At 36.2% G+C, this 18224-nt stretch overlaps 2 protein-coding genes across 2 annotated transcripts; one reads left to right on the top strand and one right to left on the bottom strand.

Moving 5' to 3' along the window:
• Positions 1–954: 954 nt before the first annotated feature.
• LOC128553577 (E3 ubiquitin-protein ligase TRIM71-like) lies at positions 955–4030 on the top strand. The gene is made up of 2 exons (XM_053534755.1): positions 955–1056; positions 1854–4030. Exon 2 carries the CDS (start codon positions 1861–1863, stop codon positions 3607–3609), a length of 1749 nt encoding a protein of 582 aa, XP_053390730.1. The 5' UTR covers positions 955–1056; positions 1854–1860; the 3' UTR covers positions 3610–4030.
• Positions 4031–9832: 5802 nt separating this feature from the next.
• Positions 9833–18224, bottom strand: LOC128553576 (DNA ligase 1-like). Its single transcript, XM_053534754.1, has 5 exons — positions 18145–18224; positions 15161–15217; positions 12255–13452; positions 10552–11089; positions 9833–10001 (listed from the first exon to the last, which is right to left on the bottom strand). Exons 2-5 carry the CDS (start codon positions 15197–15199, stop codon positions 9833–9835), a joined length of 1944 nt encoding a protein of 647 aa, XP_053390729.1. The 5' UTR covers positions 15200–15217; positions 18145–18224.

The following is an 18224-nucleotide window of genomic DNA, read 5'->3' as shown; positions in this document are numbered from 1 at the left end:
GACAAAGTTATGTACTCTTTCCTACAGATAGAGACTATTATACTGAACAAGTGATAGAAGTTTCAAAGTCATATGTCAAACACTTTACACAAAATATGAACTGGTACGAAAAACTTAACCAAGATTTCTAAGTCAAAAAGGGCCATAATTCAGCCAAGATCCTTGATAAAGTTATGTATTCTTGCCTATAACCGGACATGGTGATGGTAAACAGGTGTTGAAAGTTTCGAAACTTTATCTTCAAAGAATTTGTCAAAATAAGAACTGGTACGAAAAACTTAACCAAGATTTCTAAGTCGAAAGGGTCCATAATTCAGCCAAAATCCTTGACAAAGTTATGTACTCTTGCCTATAACTGGACATGGTGATGGTAAACAAGTGTTGAAAGTTTCAAAGCTTTATCTCAAAACACTTTGTCAAAATATGAACTGGTACGAAAAACTTAACCATGATCTCTAAGTCAAAAGGGGCCATAATTCAGCCAAAATCCCTGATGGAGTTATGTGCTCTTGCCTATAACTGACCATGGTGATGGTAAACAAGTGTTGAAAGTTTCAAAGCTTTATCTCAAAAGACTTTGTCAAAATGTGGACTGATACGAAAAACTTAACCAAGGTGTGACACCGACGCCGTGGTGAGTAGGATAGCTCTACTTATTCTTCGAATAGTCGAGCTAAAAATCAAACCTTACTTTTAAAGGGAACTTTAGATAATAAGCTAGCAATTAACTCACTGTGGCCTTATTTGTACCATACTGACGAAGAACAACAATGACAGTAAAACAGAAAGCTTTTAAAATCCTATGGGACCAAAGATCACTGTATTTAATTATTTTTTCATTTGAAAGGTTTATAAACTTATATGTGGAAACAGACTGAATTCAAAACTTAATGATATTATTTCATGTAAAATGATTGCTTAAACTTATTTTATCACTGTCATATGAGATATCATTATCGCCTGGATAGGGAGGGCAAAGTATTTTTACAACAAACATCAGATAAAGATTACTACGAGAATTGTTTAACTTTAAACAAGAATAGGATTTTTCTTTTGGTAGGTAATTTAAAAACAATTATTCTAGAGTGCTAACAAAGTTTTTCTCTTATGTGACCTTGCATCAGTGACCCCAGCTGTCCCATTAAGAAATACTGTGAAATCATTATTATTCGTGGGGGACTAATTTTCGTGGATTTCCTGGTTGAGTCAATCCACGAAATTTAATCCCAACGAACAAGTAAAATTCCCATTCATTTTATGTTCAAAAGTTGAAATCCACAAATTCATGTCCCCATGAAATTGCAGTTTTGATAAAAACTACAAAATTTCATGCCCACGAAATTAAATGATTTTACAGTAATAGAGATATAAAATTCAAGAAATATTGCTGTCATATTAATTTTATTTATGAACCTTGTCTTATATGCTGACTTTAGGACAATTTAACAGTGGTCTTGTTACAAGTTTAAATCCCTAGACGTTGGTAGCTAACACCACAGATACTATCCATGATCTTTTTTTAAAATTTTGTTGTATGGTATTTTTACTTTTGCAAACTTTGTGTGTCCAGTATAGAGAAAATTCCTTACTTATTTTCTGATTACAACTTAGTAGTTAAAAAGATCATACCAGTGAAAGTCTTACCTTTTTATCGCTATAAAATACTTACAAAAATGGTAACTAACATTTAATACCAACATGCAGCCACAGTTATTTGAATATCACATTAAGAGATAAAACCAAATTATTCTTTTTTCATTTACAGCTATTAATTATTACGTATTAATGTCAAATAGTATAGAGAATGAATTACAATGAAAATTAAGATAGAACATGTTTATTTTACTTTTCAGTTTAGACATGGCTGTACCAGGGAAAAAGATGCCCAAAACATTTTCATCATCATCAACAATGGGGTCTGATGAGGACCTTAAAGTGTATTGCCAGCCATGCGACTTTGACGGTCCTCGACTCCCTGCCCATGGCTATTGTGTTGACTGCAAGGAGCATCTGTGCGAGACCTGCTTTAGAGTTCACAAGAGACATACCCTTTCAAGGCATCATACACTTCTAGATAAATACAGCATGCCACAAAGCATTTCTTCAGTCTCTGTTCATCCAACGCAGCCTGACAACTTTACCAAATCCTGCCCTAAACACACGAAAGAAATCATCAAGTTCTACTGTCAGAACCACAAAGCACTACTATGTAGTGTATGTGTTACACTTGAACACACAGGTACATCTTGCAAAGTAAACTACATCCCTGATATTTCTGGCCAAGTAATAAACAGTAAAGAACATCAAGATATCTTGAAAGCAATGGATAACATTACTGAGCAATGTCGCAAGAAATCAGAAGATGTGAAGAAAATTACTGCAAAGTCCAACAGTTCTTTGACAGATGTATTGGCTGATATAAAGAAGTTTCGGACAGAAATAAACCAAAGACTAGATGAACTAGAAAGACAAGCAGAAGATGCAGCAAAGACAATCCAAAAAGAAAATAACACGAACTTGAAGACAGTAGAAACAACTTGCGATGATGTAACAAAGTCTCTGAAGACATCATCTGACACCATTAAACATCTCAACACAACCAAACAAGCAGATAAACTTTTCATGGAGCTAAAATTAGCTAAGCAAATGATTACAGATCATGAGAAAAGTGTCCACCACCTAGCAGCGTATGATGTCAAGGAGTACAACTTTAAAGAAAATAAAGCAATATTAACCCTTCTTGACAAGGAGAGTTCACTGGGTACATTCGCAGAGAAATCATTAAAACAACCGAGTCCTCCTCCACATGTTGATATAAAATCCAGACAAACTTCACATCAGGGTAAAATCTGTGTCAAAATATCAAAAGATAAAAACAGATGCTGGATAAGAGGAATGTTTCTGCTTAATCCTGATCTACTTATCATCACTGACTGGAGTAACACGGCTGTAAAAATGGTGGATACCAGCAGTCAATCTGTTACTGATCAATTACAGCTAGGTACTAGGCCACAAGATGTCATCTCAGTTACCAGTACAGAGCTTGCTGTCACACTTCCTGACTATCACAATATTCAGTTAATATCAGCCTCCTCAAACAAACTCAAGAAGAAACAAACTCTGAAGGTTGATGGACCTTGTTATGGTATAAGTTACTGTCAGGGGAAACTTTTTGTGTCATTTACTAATCCTGCAAAACTCCAAATTCTTGATACCAATGGTACTGTACTGACAACAGTCGAGGGAGAAACTATTTTCAACAGTCCACTATATGTTACCACTAACACTAATTCTATCTATGTATCTGACTGGATGATGAAAACAATTACAAGGTTAAACTGGCAAGGTGAGGTGATTGGTAGTTATGGTGGTATGATTTCGCCCTTTGGTATAACACTGTCAGATGATGGTACTGTTTTTGTGTGTGATCCTGGCAGAAATGTTATAGAAGAGATAGCAGGTGACTGTTCTACAGGAAAGGTTGTGTTGAAGGACCTCAATGGTCCCAGTGCTGTCTGTTGGTGTGCTGAAACATGTAAACTCTACTTCAGCTGTGATACATGCCAGGACAAACATGACAACTTTCTTCAGGTCTTCAAGCTCTCATAACCAGAACAAAACTTATCAGCAGTTGAATCAATGTATACTGTGAAATCATTTATAGTCATAGAGGACTAATTTCTGTTGATTTTGTGACTGTGTCAATGAATGACAAACTAATAATATTCCTACAATTCTATCTTTAAATGGACATGCCTGCAAATAATCATCAGATTCTTTAAAAATAGACAGCAGTTGGTATTAATTATCTAAATTGATACACTAGGACTGTTTAAATAGATTTTTAATGTGTACGGTTCAAGGTACAGCAAAATTTCTTCTATTTTACGTAAGTGTGACACAACATTGTTGAGACTTTTCTACATGTTTTTTTTTCTTACTAAAAGAGTGTTTACTTAACAGAATTTGCGTGTTATCTACAATATTTTCAGTCACTATTGTAAAAGTACTACTCGCACAGGATAATTTAAATGACGTTAGGGGGTTATGTAGTTCCTGGTGAAATGCCAGTCAGTTGTGGTCTGCTACCCTAAAAATGGGGCATATTTGCTCTTGTCCTCGCAATAAACACCTACTTCTGGTTTTGATCTGCAAAACTTGCCATGTTGGGTGTATGAACATGAAAACCGTCTCATTTCATGCAGAATGTATCTAGTACTGAAAAATGGTGATTAAAGCACTCGTTCTACAAAAATTTGCGCAAAAAATGGGAAAATTAGGATCTATTTATTATGAACTTCTTTCAACTACACCATGGAAGCACATTTTCAACCGAATTACTGACCTTATTCCTATAAAGGTTAAAGGTCAGTAATTCAAATCCTTTTTTGTTTCATACCCTAAAAATGGCACATATTTGCTCTCCGCTGCACAATAAACACCTACTTCCGGTTTCAATCTGCAAAACTTGCCAGGTGGGGTGCATGAACCTGAAAACTCTAATTTCATGCAGAATGTATTCTAGTAGTGAAAAATGGTGATTAAAGAACACTCGTTCTACACAAATTGGAGCAAAAAATGGGAAAATTAGGATCTATTTATTATGGACTTCTTTCTACTACACTATGGAAGCACATTTTCGGCCAATTATTACTGACCTTATTCCTGTTGACCCAAACTCAAAAAGTCAGGAATTATGGTGTTGTTTATCATTTGTTTTAAATCCAGAGTGTCTGTGCTAGTGACACTTCGATGTGCCAGTAGGTGATGAAGTAGGCACATTCTACGATTGTTCAAAACAGTGAAAAGAACAAAGCCCGACATGTAAGACATGCACGGGGATGCAATTAAAAATATTTGGATTAAACATAGAAATATTGTTAAGATATAAAGTTTTCAAACCATTTGTAATCAGTTGTTTAGTTCAGTATGTTAGATCTAGAGCCAAAGCGGAGTGCTATCTTAAAACAAAGAGCTGTCACTAATGGTGACAAATGCCCCTGCAGCACCTTGACCTTTGACCTGGTGACCTTGACTTTTGACCTGGTGACCCCAAAGTCAATAGGAGTCCTGTACTCAATAAGTACTATTAGCATGTGAAGTTTGAAGGTCCTGGGTGCAGTGGTTTGGGAGTAAAGTGCCTTCATGCAAAAAGTTAACGTTGCCTTCATGCAAAAAGTTAATGTTGTGACGAAGAGACGGACAGTTGAAAACTAATATGCCTCCCTTCGGGGGTATAAAAAAAAGTGCTCACAGATCATGATTGATCCATCACATTGTCTCGGCCCAAATCTTTTTGAACCTAACTTCTTTAGTACAGCAGTGAGATATTTTATCAAAACACATTTAGTCAATTTAAAGATTGTTTAGCCTTTCAAATAAGTAGTGTAGATTTTAAAATAATTTCTAACAAAATCTGTCCTATTGTAAACCCAATTTTCCCTGTTTGTATATTAATTGGCTGTGAACTGATTGAAAGAAAGAAACTGAAAAAACCTTTGACATTTAAGTGTGACTTTGACAGGTCTGAAGCTAGGGGACTGGGTCTTGCGCATGACACATCATTTCATTATAGGAAACATTTATGCCAAGTAATTTTAAAATCCCTTTATGGATGGACCTGACAAGAAACAGACCAGGTTAACCTTTAACCTCTAAGTGTGACCTTGACCTTAGAGCTAGGGGTCTGGGTCTTGCACATGACAAATTGTCTCATTATGATGAACATTTATGCTAAGTTATTTCAAAATTCCTTCATGGGTAGCAGAGTTACGAACTGGACAAAACACACTGACCTTTCTAAATGTGACTTTGACCTTGGAGCTAGAGGTCTGGGTCTTGCATATGACACATTGTCTCATTATGATGAACATTTTTGCTTAGATATTTCAAAATCCCTTCATGGATGGCAGAGTTATGAACTGGAAACAAAGTGTGATGGATGGAAGGAAGGATGGAAAGACAGAAGGACAGAAGGATGCAGCCTATTTCTAAGTCCCCCTATTTTTCTTTGAAAAAGCCAGGGGACAAAAATCAGAAGAGGTCACTTACTACTCGTGAACAATGTGTGTGTGAGTCCTTCAAGGGGTTTAGGAGATACAGAGCGGACACAAAATGGAAGGCTCAAATATTTGCCCTTAAATTGTGACCTTAATATGAGCCGCATGTTTAAAATGATGCTTACATATTAGTAGGTCAGTAGGTCAGTAGGTCACATGTATGGTCACGGAAGGTCAGTTTTAACATCAGTGTGCAAAACTGTACATGTCATCCAAATTTCAAGGCTGTATCTCGAAAAACAAGAAAGTAGGTAAGTAGGTCATGGTGGTAATTATAATTAAACAGTCTAGGAATTATGATCTGATAATTTTTGAAGTATTCATTCCTATAGAACTCATATAACAAGACACCCCCAGGGTGGGGTCTCTTATCACCACAGGGGCATAATTTGAACAATCTTGTTAGAGATCCACTAGGCAATGCTACATACCAAATACTGAATGCCTAGGCCTTGAACTTTAAGACAAGACGATGTTTATTTTTCCCCTATATGTTTATGTTAAATCTGGGACCTCCAGGGCAGGGCCTCTTTTAACCCAAGAGAACCACATACTAACTATTTCAAAGCCTAGGCCATGCAGTTTCAGGCAAGAAGATTTTTAAGGTTTTTTCTTATATAAGTCTATGTAAGACTTGAGACTCCTTGAGGCAGGGCCACTTTTCTCCCCAGGGTTATTGTTTTTAAAATTTTGATAGAGGACCATAAGGCAATGCTACATACCAGATATCAATGGCCTAGGTCTTGCGGCTTTAGACAAGAAGATTTTTAAAGATTTTGCCTATAAGTTCCATGTAAAACTTGTGACCCCTGGGGCGGGGCCTCTTTTCACCTTAGGGGCTCAATTTGAATAATCTTCATAGAGGATCATTGGATGATGTCACATACCAAATATCAAGGCTCTAAGCCTTGCGGTTTTGGATAAAAAGATTTTCAAAGTTTTTCCTTTTGTTTGACATGGCAACCAGAGTTCTGTATGGAATTCAATTCTTTGAATAATTTTGAAAGGGTACTATCCAAGGATCATTCCTGTGAAGTTTGGTGTAATTCTGCCAAGTAGTCTTCAAGAAGAAGACATCATTAGAAAATGCTGACGGACGGACGACACACAATGGACATTGAGCGGTCACAAAAGCTCACCATGAGCTCACTTTTCAACTAAGGGGCATAATTTGAATAATCTATGTATAAAAGACCACTAGGCAATGCAACATACCAAATATCAAAAGCTTAGGCCTTCCAGTTTCAGACAAGAAGATTTTTTAAGTTTTTCCTATATATGTAAAATTATGGACCCCCAGGGAAGGGCCTCTTTTCACCCCAGGGTAATAATTTGAAAATCTTGGTAGAGGACCATAAGGTAATGCTACATACCAAACATCAAAGGCCTAGGTCTTGTGGTCTCAGACAAGAAGATTTTTAAAGTTTTTTCCTATACAAGTCTGTTTAAACCATGTGACCTGGGCCTGGGCGGGGCTATATTTGATCCTAGGGGAAAAAACTGAACAACTTGGTTAAGGACCAATAGATGATGCTACATACCAAATATCAAAACCCTAGGCCCTGCGGATTTGGACAAAAAGATTTTCAAAGTTCTTTTCCTATATAAGTCTATATTAATCATGTGATTCATAAATTGAACAAACTTGGTAGAGGACTATTTGATGATGCTACATACCAAATATCAAAGCCTTAGGCCCTGTGGTTTTGGACAAGCAGATTTTCAAAGTTTTGCCTTTTATAAGTCTATATAAACCATGTGACCCCCAGGACGGGCCATATTTAATCCTAGGGGGATAATTTGAACAATCTCAGTAGAGGACCACGAGATGATGTTACATAAAAAATATCAAAACCCTAAGCCCTGTGGTTTTGGACAAGAAGATTTTCGAAGTTTTTCCTATATAAGTCTATGTAAACCATATGACCCCATGGCGGGGCCATATTTGACCCTAGGGAGATAATTTGAACTAACTTGGTAGAGGACCATTAGATGATGCCACATACCAAATATCAAAGCTCTTGCTACTGTGGTTTTGGCCAAGAAGATTTTAAAAGTTTTTCCTTTTGGTTGCCATGGCAACCAGAGTTCTGCATGGATTTCAATTCTTTGGGCATTTTGATAGAGGGGCACCCAAGGATCATTTCTGTGAGTTTAGTGTAAATTTGCCCAGTGGTTTTGAAGAAGATTTTTCAAATTTACAATATAGCCACATAGGGAAAATAAGCACGCCCCCTGACGGCCATGTTTTTTACCGAAACAGAATGGCTCTGGCAATTTTGGTAGAGGGTCACCTACCATAAAATATTTTTGAAATCTGGCTAACAGTTTCTGACAAGAAAATTTTCAAAGTTTTTCTTTCGGCTGCCATGGCAACCAGAGTTCTGCATGGAATTAAATTCTTTGGGCAATTTTGAAAGGGGACCACCCAAGGATCATTCCTGTGAAGTTTGGTGTAAATCTGCCCAGTGGTTCAGCAGAAGAAGATTTTTCACAAATTGTTGACACATCACGCACATCGAGCAGTCACAAAAGCTCACCTTGTCACTATATGACAGGTGAGCTAAAAAGTAGCCCTTCGTGCAGGGCCTCTTTTCATCCCAGGGGCATAATTTGAACAATCTTGTTAGAAAACCATTATGCAATGCTACATACCAAATATCAAGGGCTTATGCCTTGAAACTTTCTGACAAGAAGATTTTTAAAGGGTTTTCCTACATAGTCTATGTAAAACTTGTAACCCCTAGGGTGGTGCCTCTTTTCACCCCAGAGTAATAATTTGAATAATCTTGTTAGAGGTCCACAGGGCAATGCTACATAACAAATATCAAAGGTCTAGGTCTTGTAGTTTCAGGCAGGAAGATTTTTAAAATTTTTCCCTATATAAATCTATGTAAAACTTGGGACCCCCTGGGTGGGGCCTCTTTTCATCTCAAGGGCATAATGTGAATAATCTTCATAGATGACCATTAGATGATGTCACATGCCAAATATCAAAGCTCTACGCCTTTGAGTTTTGGACAAGAAGACCAAAGTTCTCCATGGATTTCAATTCTTTGGGCAATTTTGAAAGGGGGCAACCCAAGGATCATTCCGGTGAAATTTGGTGTAAATCTGCCCATTGATTTTGAAGATTTTTTTTGTTTTCGAAATTGTTGACACGGCACACGACGCACATCGAGCAGTCACAGAAGCTCACCATAAGCCTTTGGCTCAGGTGAGCTAACAAATCTATAATATATTTGTGATGAAAAATCACATAATTTACAGCATAAAATTTAGTGGTTCTGTCAAACTTTGCTATTTCAAGGGGACAAGCGAGAACTTCAAATTAAAAAACAAACAATTTATTTGTTTGTAGAGATTCAATTTTGTGAATTGATGCATCATGAAAATCAGTACTCACAAGTATTTACAATTTTAGTAATATTGTTTTATTTTATCAGTAACAGTCTGTGAAATACGTCAGCAATGAACAAAGTATGGCCATGGACTATTGGGTGCTGTAAAAGCATATATTTTTGCTGGGTCAAAATTTCGTGAATTTGAAATTTTGAGTATGTTCGCAAGGTTTGATATAAGCGAAATTGTAAAAATGGTATTGTAGTTGAATTATACTAATGGTGAATTTTTATGTGCGGATTGATTTTCGTGATGTCGGGCCTCGTGAATATTGCGAAATTTAATCCCTCACAAAAATTTCTGTTTTTACAGTATATTATATGTACCACACAAAAAACAAATAAACCTAGCTATCTGGTGAACCTCCAAACTTACCAGAATCCACTGAGTATACATTTCCTGTGGATATCTCCTGGTTGTGAGCTAACATCAAGTTCCATCTGGTGTTTATCATTGGAATAACTAACTTTAGTCACAGTATGCCTTCCATAACTAGCACATGGAGCTTCTGTCTGACCCATCACAGTGTTTGTAGTTTCCCTATAACAATTATTCTTGAATGGATCATATAAGAGTAATATCAACAGTGTATGAAACAGGTTCTCTAAAAGTGCTTGACAGAATAATATTACAAAGTTTTAAAGGCTTCATAAATAAATTAACTGAAAATAATAATCAGACATAAACTCCTTACATGTACATGTCTGTTTGAAGATGATGATGTATACAAACTTTCATTTGGATTGGATGAAAAACATAGGAGTAGAGTACATTATTACATGTCATGGAGGAAGGGATAGAATGGCAAATGGTTTAAACACTATATGCATCCTGTATCTTCAACATTGAGGGCGTAAAAAACATTCACTTTCTTCCGTTTTGACTGTATTGTAGCATGAAAATTTAACAGCACATTGTGACCTTCCAGCTTAAAGTGGTGTGAAGGACATTTCATTTTGTATTTAACAGACAAAGTCGCAGACACTTCAAAGTTTAAATTATTCATTTTTTTTAAAAAAATGGAAAGTACACTAAATAACTAATACTCATTGAAAACACTTCAGTGATCATTTATTTATTTGCCTGTTACCTTTTCTTTTTAAATGGAGACAGGCCTTCCATTTGATCACAGAGTAGTTTACTATCTGGTTGCTGAGACACAAACTCTTCAATCTCCATTTCTGCTGTTGGTGTCTTTGACCTTTCTGTTGCTAGGTTACAAGGTGTCAGGTAGTGCTCTATTTCAAATTCATCATCAGCCTTCTTTAAAACATCTTTACCCTTTGTTTTAACACCTATTTCTACTCCAAGTTTTGAAAAATAATCATCGTCTTCTTTAGTCCAATCATTAACAATATCCAATTCTTTATGTTTCACTACTGCCGAATCATTTGTTTTACTCGTATCATCTGCATGTGTATGACGTTTAACAATTTTGTCTGTAGTTTTTTTATCTAATGGTTTTGTTTTTGTAAAATCTGAAGCCTTAATCTTGGTTTTAGAAATTACTGAAGATTTCGATGTCTTTGATGGTTTAATTAAACTTGGAGATTTAAGTTCTTGCAGTATATCATCAAGAGCATCATCCTGGGTCACAGATATATCTCCCTCATATTTCTCTTCACCATCTGTAAAATGTAAAAATATGTATACAAACTTATACCTTCTCTTATACAAAACTTACCATCTCTTTAATGTTGACAGTGCAAAATTAATGTCTTTTTTTTTAGGAGAATTTTGTCTGCTCTAGATGAATCCATTGTGTATTATTATAATTCAATTCTGTTGGCACAGATTTCCATGATATTGGCCTACTGGTACTGATGATAAACCCGGACAGAATATAAAGTCCACCACATTGGAAATATTCGATTGCAGTTGCTTATTTATAAAATTGAACACACCATCTAATAGTTTCCACTTACAACACCAACTGGTGTAAACAAAAACAAAATAAGTAAATATTCTGTATAAATATATGACTTACATTTATCTGTATAAAAATATTTATCCAAAATTACTGGGGAAGAGGGTGTTTTTTGCGCATGCTCACTGTCGCCACATGAAGGCCTGACATTGGGTCACTTTTCATTACTTGATCAGGAATGACTGTTGCAGCTTTTGGGGGAAAGTTTCAATACAATACTACGAAGAAAATTTGGAAATGACAAAGTGGTTGAATTTATCATCAGTCAACCTTCGTACAGTCCCCATTTTACAAACCCTTTCAGGGCCTCACTTTGTGTGAGTTTGCTTACTAAATATAAATTTGAATTATGTAAAGTTTTCAGCAAATGTTAAGCTTTATTTTGATACCGACCATTGATTACAAATTGCAGAAATAAAAAAGTTACAGGTAAAAAACCTCATTTTCTGTTCGGGTTTATCATCAGTAAATGTAAAATCTGTGGCCTGAGATATGATTTTGTGGATTCAAAGTTTTAAATGATTAAATAAATGGAATGTCATCATTGACTGCAATATCATTTCGAGAAGATTTCATCGATCATTGCTAAATTGTTATCTATGAGATTTAGTGCCCTCATGCATTATTTTGAATTCACAGACAGTGATTACAAAAGGTGTAATAGTTTTCCCTGACTTGACAATTTTTCAGTAGTATTTCATAATTTCATTACATTATTGCTACTTCCATATATATGACCAAAAACATAAAAAGATAATTACACAAAGTCAATGCGATATATATAGAACATTTTCAAGATATAATGCAGTAGCTGTTTCATCATACCAATAATCATACTTATTCATATATTCAGATATATGTTTTACCTGCAACCCCAGTTAACTGGTACTTCATCAGTTTCTCACTTTTTCTTCTGTTCTCTTCTTTAGCAACCCTTTTCTTCTCAAGAAGTTCTTTCTCTTGCTTGAGTTTCAGCATTCTTTCTCTCATTTTCTTTCTCTCCATCCTAATCTGTTCTTCTTTGCTTTTTGCTTTACTTTTATTCTCCAATAAACTTTTAGCACTTTTAAAGTCAGTTTCATCAACTGGGGTGTCAATTTTTCCTAACCCTGCTCCTTCTGTTACAAGCTTTTCTGTGTTTCCATCAAAATCAAGTTTACAAACTGAATTTCCCAAGGACAACTGTTTCCCATTTGATACACCATTGCTATCATTAACTTTTCCAGATTCATCACTAACAAGTCTTTTAGAGTCAGGTGATGTACCTGACTTTGCCATTCTTTTCATGGTGTTTCCATCAGAATAAATTTTTGTAGGAGTTTTACCATCACATACTAAATTGCTATTACCATGAAGATCCCCGTTGTGATTCTCAGTGTCTGCAGTAACATTTTTATCAAGGTAAGCATTCAAAGAACACGCAGTTTTCACTGTACCGTTTGACATTTCTTTCTCTTCAGGGTTAAACTGAACAGATACCGACAATAAGCTTTTCCTTGCCTGACTCACTTTCTTCTTCATTGCTAGTTTCTCTTGTCTGTGCTCTTTTGCTTTCTGTATAGGATTTGTACCCATTTGTGCTGCTGAGAGCAAAAAACTTCTTCCTAAAGGACGTTTTGGTTTTGTTACTTCTTCTTTCTTTTCTTGAGGTGTATCAGGTATGAGACCGAAGTCATTCACTTCAGGAGAGTCTTTAACATCATTTTTACTTTCTTTTACACCAGGTGGTGTAAAACATATCTGAGTTTCTGGGATACAAGTCACTGCTGCCTGTTTAGCACTGTCAGCTGTGTTTTTAGCTCTAGCCCTTTCATTAACTGAAGTTTCCACATGTTCTGCTTTACATCTTAATGTCTCTTTAACATTTTCCTTTTCATTAGGCAAATTTTGTCTTCCTGTGCTTTCAAGCTTTTTTTCCAGACCATCTGAAATGGCTATCTGTTCTGTCAGCTGGAATTTTTGAGCATTTTTTTGGTGACCATGCTCAGTGAACAATGCCTTAGGCTTTGTTTTTTCTGCCGGTTTCTGCTGGAAGAAGCTGGATATCTTTTTCTGACCTTCCTCCTGTAACAGAAAATGTAAGTAAAGAAAACTGGGGCTAACTTCACCCAAAAAAGAATATCAGACATGAAAGTCCCAAAACTATAGGCCTCCCCAATTCATGTTGATGACATATTCCAAGTTTCCTTTGAACTGGGAGGAAACTGTAGGATTTGGAACACAAGGTATTGGCATAGCTGTAATATTGTTAAGTCTGATCAAGAGTGCGAGACTTCACAAAATACGCCAATCTAAATATTCAGTTACGTAAATTCAAGCGCCATAATCCAAGACTGCCTGGGGCGATTTGGGTGGTTATTGTACCTGGCCGAGAAATTATACCCAGAAACACCGTCACCAAGTTTGGTGAAGATCTGATAAAAACTGTTCAACATAGAGGGTTGACAATGCTAAATTGGCAGTTTTTCGAGTAATTCACGGGCCATAATCCTAGAGAGCCCGAGGCGATTTGAGTGGTTATCGAACTTGGCCGATATATTATGCCCAAAAACATTGTCAGCAAGTTTGGTGAAGATTGGATGAAGACTGTTTGACTTAGAGAGTGGACATTCTTTTGGACGTCGACTGTCCGCCACAGGTGTTCACATAATATGCCCCGCTCTTTCAGAGACGGGCATATAAAAAGGGGCATCACCCAAGAAAATATATCTGAAAATAAAGTCCCAATAAAATGGTCATGTGCACTTCAATCAGAGTTTCGCTTGAATTGAGTACAGCTAGTATAGAAACTGTGAGGACTTGCATATACAAACTTTGAAAGTAGAGATTTAGTTGTAACAGAGTGGTCAAGTCAAAACACATGTATACATTGCTTAAGAAATAATAAAACATAAAAGTTCTGAAAATATACGCATGAACAATTCATGTTGATGATGTATACCAAATTTCATTTTAGCCAAAGAAGTATAAATATACAGAATGGCAACTGGTTGTAATCTCATGTGATCTCGTGTCAGAGCGTGAATCGGCGTTATCTTAGTAAAAACAAACATGGCGAGCATGGAGTTACAATTTGTACCTTTAAAACTACATTTAAAATACATGCTGGCTTCTAAAACAACATTAGTTTAATGTGAAATAGTCTTAAGACACAAAGTACACATTTCTTGCCATCAAAAGAAGCGTGGTCATACAGTGATAATTAATTTACCAATGAATAATTGCTTTTGCATACAAAATGGCGCGTGGAGAAAGCGCCACTTCCGGTAAATGAGATCTCATTCAGTTATCACGGGATGTTGGCGAGATTTGCTCTTTATGCCTTTCAAGTTGCCAATCTATTTATTTATAGCTCTTTGATTTTAGCTGAATGGAAACTTAGTATAGGACTTGTATATACAAGGTACAGATTTGCTGTCATAATTATTGTAAGTCTGATTTGAAAATAGTAACCTGACAATATGCAAATTTTCACATCATGTTGATGATGCATATCAAGTTTCATCAAAAAAAAATGAGCCGTGCCATGGGAAAACCAACATAGTGGGTGTGCGACCAGCATGGATCCAGACCAGCCTGCGCATCCGCGCAGTCTGGTCAGGCTCCATGCTGTTCGCTTTTAAAGCCTATTGGAATTGGAGAAACTGTTAGCGAACAGCATGGATCCTGACCAGACTGCGCGGATGCGCAGGCTGGTCTGGATCCATGCTGGTCGCACACCCACTATGTTGGTTTTCCCATGGCACGGCTCAAATATGGAAACTGTACAAACCTTGCTTGCACTGGCAGGCTTCTTTACTTTTCCCATCATCACATATTAATACAACCCCTGAAAATATATTTTCACTCGATTCATATCTGTGTGAAATACTACATTCAATATTAAGCACAGAGACGGATAAGACAAACAAACAGCAATAGTTTAACGATTTTGTCTTTCATTTGTAGTACCAGTAATCATAAAGGCAGTGGATAGCTTATGATATTTTGGCAAATTATTATTCCCTGCATGTGGTTTCAGCATTTTCCTACTATTACAGGAAGTCATGCATTCATTGATCTATATTTATATCCAAAGAATGCAAAATTGAAGAACAAAAATACGTTTCTTTCTTGGGTTTAACGTCGCACCGATACAATTTCAAGTATAGTAGGGATTTCTCTAGACATCTAAAAAGAGCAGGGTGCTGCTAAAAAGGGCCTGGGTTAATTTTGCCCATTGCGCACCTTTGTCTACAAAAATCATAAGGTAGATTTCCATGGTTTTGGGTTATAATGTCTACATTGTAACTTACTACATTGCATGCAATACAATCTTTATGCAGAACTTAACATTTTATGGTATTTCTAATCAAGAAAACTTGCAAGACAAAAATAATGAATGCAAACATAAAACAAACTGCATGTATTTATTAATGATTGGCATGTTTTATAGACAAACAGGTATTATGGTTTTTCATTCAAATTCATTGCACTGGTTTAAGTATTAGTCTTTCTGGTGCAAATCTGAATATTTTAATAAATGTCATTACACATTCATTATATTACTGAACATACCGTTGATACTCGTGTATAATGCGCAGTGTTTTACCCGTAGGACAACCCTCAAATTATAGGTGCATATTATACACAGGTATAGAAAATTTTCCAACTTCAAAATAAGTACGTTTGTTTACGACTTTTGCCATTTAGGTAAAGGGAAACTACTCCTTGTGCTAAATGTCTATGCTAAAAATCTAAGATTGCCGTTATGTTCCGTAAAGATCGAGTGGTTTATTTTTCTTTTAAACAAAATTTTGATAGGTCATATGGGGACTTTCCAGCTTTGGTGGTGGAGGAAGACCCCAGATGCCCCTCCGTGCATTATTTCATCATGAGCAGGCACCTGGATAGAACAACCGACAACACCCCAGGTGAGGCTCAAACCCACATCGGTGAGAGGCAAGTGATTCTAAGTCACAACCTAAACCACTCGGCCATGGAGGCCCCAACAAGAATATGTAACAACATGGAAATTATGTAGTGTCATAATCAATCTACTACCTTAACAAGGTAAAAAAAAAGTGCCTTTTCGACCAGTAGCACCCTGCCCTTTTCAAATCCTGGCTGGAGCACTGACTCCAGAGTTCTGCTGAGTTTTTCAGCATAATGGGCCCATGGCCTATCTGCCCTGAAAACATGGGGCCATTCTGGAACTTTTGGGGCCATTTAAATTTTACATTTAAAAATCTTTACTTTTCTTATGCTTTACAACAAAAATGTATACACAAAGTTCATGTCATTAATACTCTTTTTTCCTTATAACCTGACCATGACGCATACTTAACCAACAAGTTCTTAAGATGCTCTGTTTTTCAGAAGTTTTACTCTACTTTTTTACCATTGTTTTCAGTTTACTCAAATTACTGGACTGGGTGGGGTCGGATCACTCTGTGATTCTTAGGTTGTTCTTAAATGTTCAGTGCTATCTATAGTTGAAACGTCGCTTTTGTTCAATTTATCATTGTTATTTGTATCTTTCCCCGGTGTAACTAAAGTCTGGTTCATTTTCTTAGGGGCAGGAGGACTGAAAAATTCATGCAACATCGCTTTTCCATTCGGTGCGATCGCCATTTTGATACAATGACGGTGCAATTATCACGACACATTATTTTTTCAAATCAGTCGCAGTGATCTCCCCTGAAGGTATGTCTATCTACCGTGCAAGACCGGCACACTAGCGATCGTTTTTGGGTTTGATTGTTATATTTTCTGGTGCGCCAAAGGCCCACAAACGCGACTTTTGGTGTGCTTTTCATATTTTTTTTCGCGCCAATGTCACAAAAACGCAGCCTCGGCAGAACTCTGCCACTCATAAAGTCATATCACTTTATAAGTTAAATTCATTTTAATTGATACTGGTACTGATGATAAACTCGAACAGATGATAAAGTCGACCACCTTCAAATTATTCAATTAAAATTGGTTTTTTATATTACTGAACATGCCGTCTAATAGCAACCACTTACAACACCAACTGGTGTAAACAAAAACAAAATTGGTAAATATTCTGTATAAATAAATTACTTACATTTGTCTGTTTAAAAATATTTATCCAAAATTACTGGGGAAGAGGATGTTTTTTTGCGCATGCTCACTGTCAACATATGAAGGCCTGATATTGGGTCACTTTTCATTACTTGATCGGGAATGACTGTTGCAACATTTTTGAGAAAGTTTCAATATAATACTATAGTGAATTTTTTTTAAATGACAAAGTGGTCGAATTTATCATCAGTCAACATTCGTACAGTCCCCATTTTACATACCCCTTTCAGGGCCTCACTTCTTGTGAGTTTGCTTACTAAATATAGATTTAAATTACGTCAACTATTCAGTAAGAGCTAAGCTTTATTTTGATACCAACCATTGATAACAATTTGCAGAAATAAAAAAGTTACAGGTAAAAAACCTCATTTTCTGTTCGAGTTTATCATCAGTACCAGTATATTACATTTTTTATTTTCCATGTTATGTGGAAAAAAGCTTTGATAGTAAAAATATAAATGTAATGCCTATGCACGGTACTTTGGCTAGGGAACCGGTTCCGGACGAGTAAGTTCGCTGTCTAGGGTTCTCTAGCCGCTGCCAAAGACATGAAAGAATAAAATTGTTTGACTTCTAAGACGTCTTGATCGTCTGGTTTTGCAAATGGCTGTTTTACAAATTGTAGCATGAACTTTAATCAAATTAAATGTTACACAGAGCTCTACATACCATGTTTTCAAGAATTATACAATCTATAATAATAATAATTCTAACTCCGCGCGCTTTCATTTAGGTAAAGAAGTTTCCGG

Source organism: Mercenaria mercenaria, unplaced genomic scaffold (genome assembly GCF_021730395.1).
Source record: "Mercenaria mercenaria strain notata unplaced genomic scaffold, MADL_Memer_1 contig_3989, whole genome shotgun sequence".
In the NCBI taxonomy this organism is placed as follows: domain Eukaryota; kingdom Metazoa; phylum Mollusca; class Bivalvia; order Venerida; family Veneridae; genus Mercenaria; species Mercenaria mercenaria.
The sequence above is the reverse complement of the archived record's forward strand: the minus strand, read 5'-3'. Positions and strand labels throughout refer to the sequence as shown.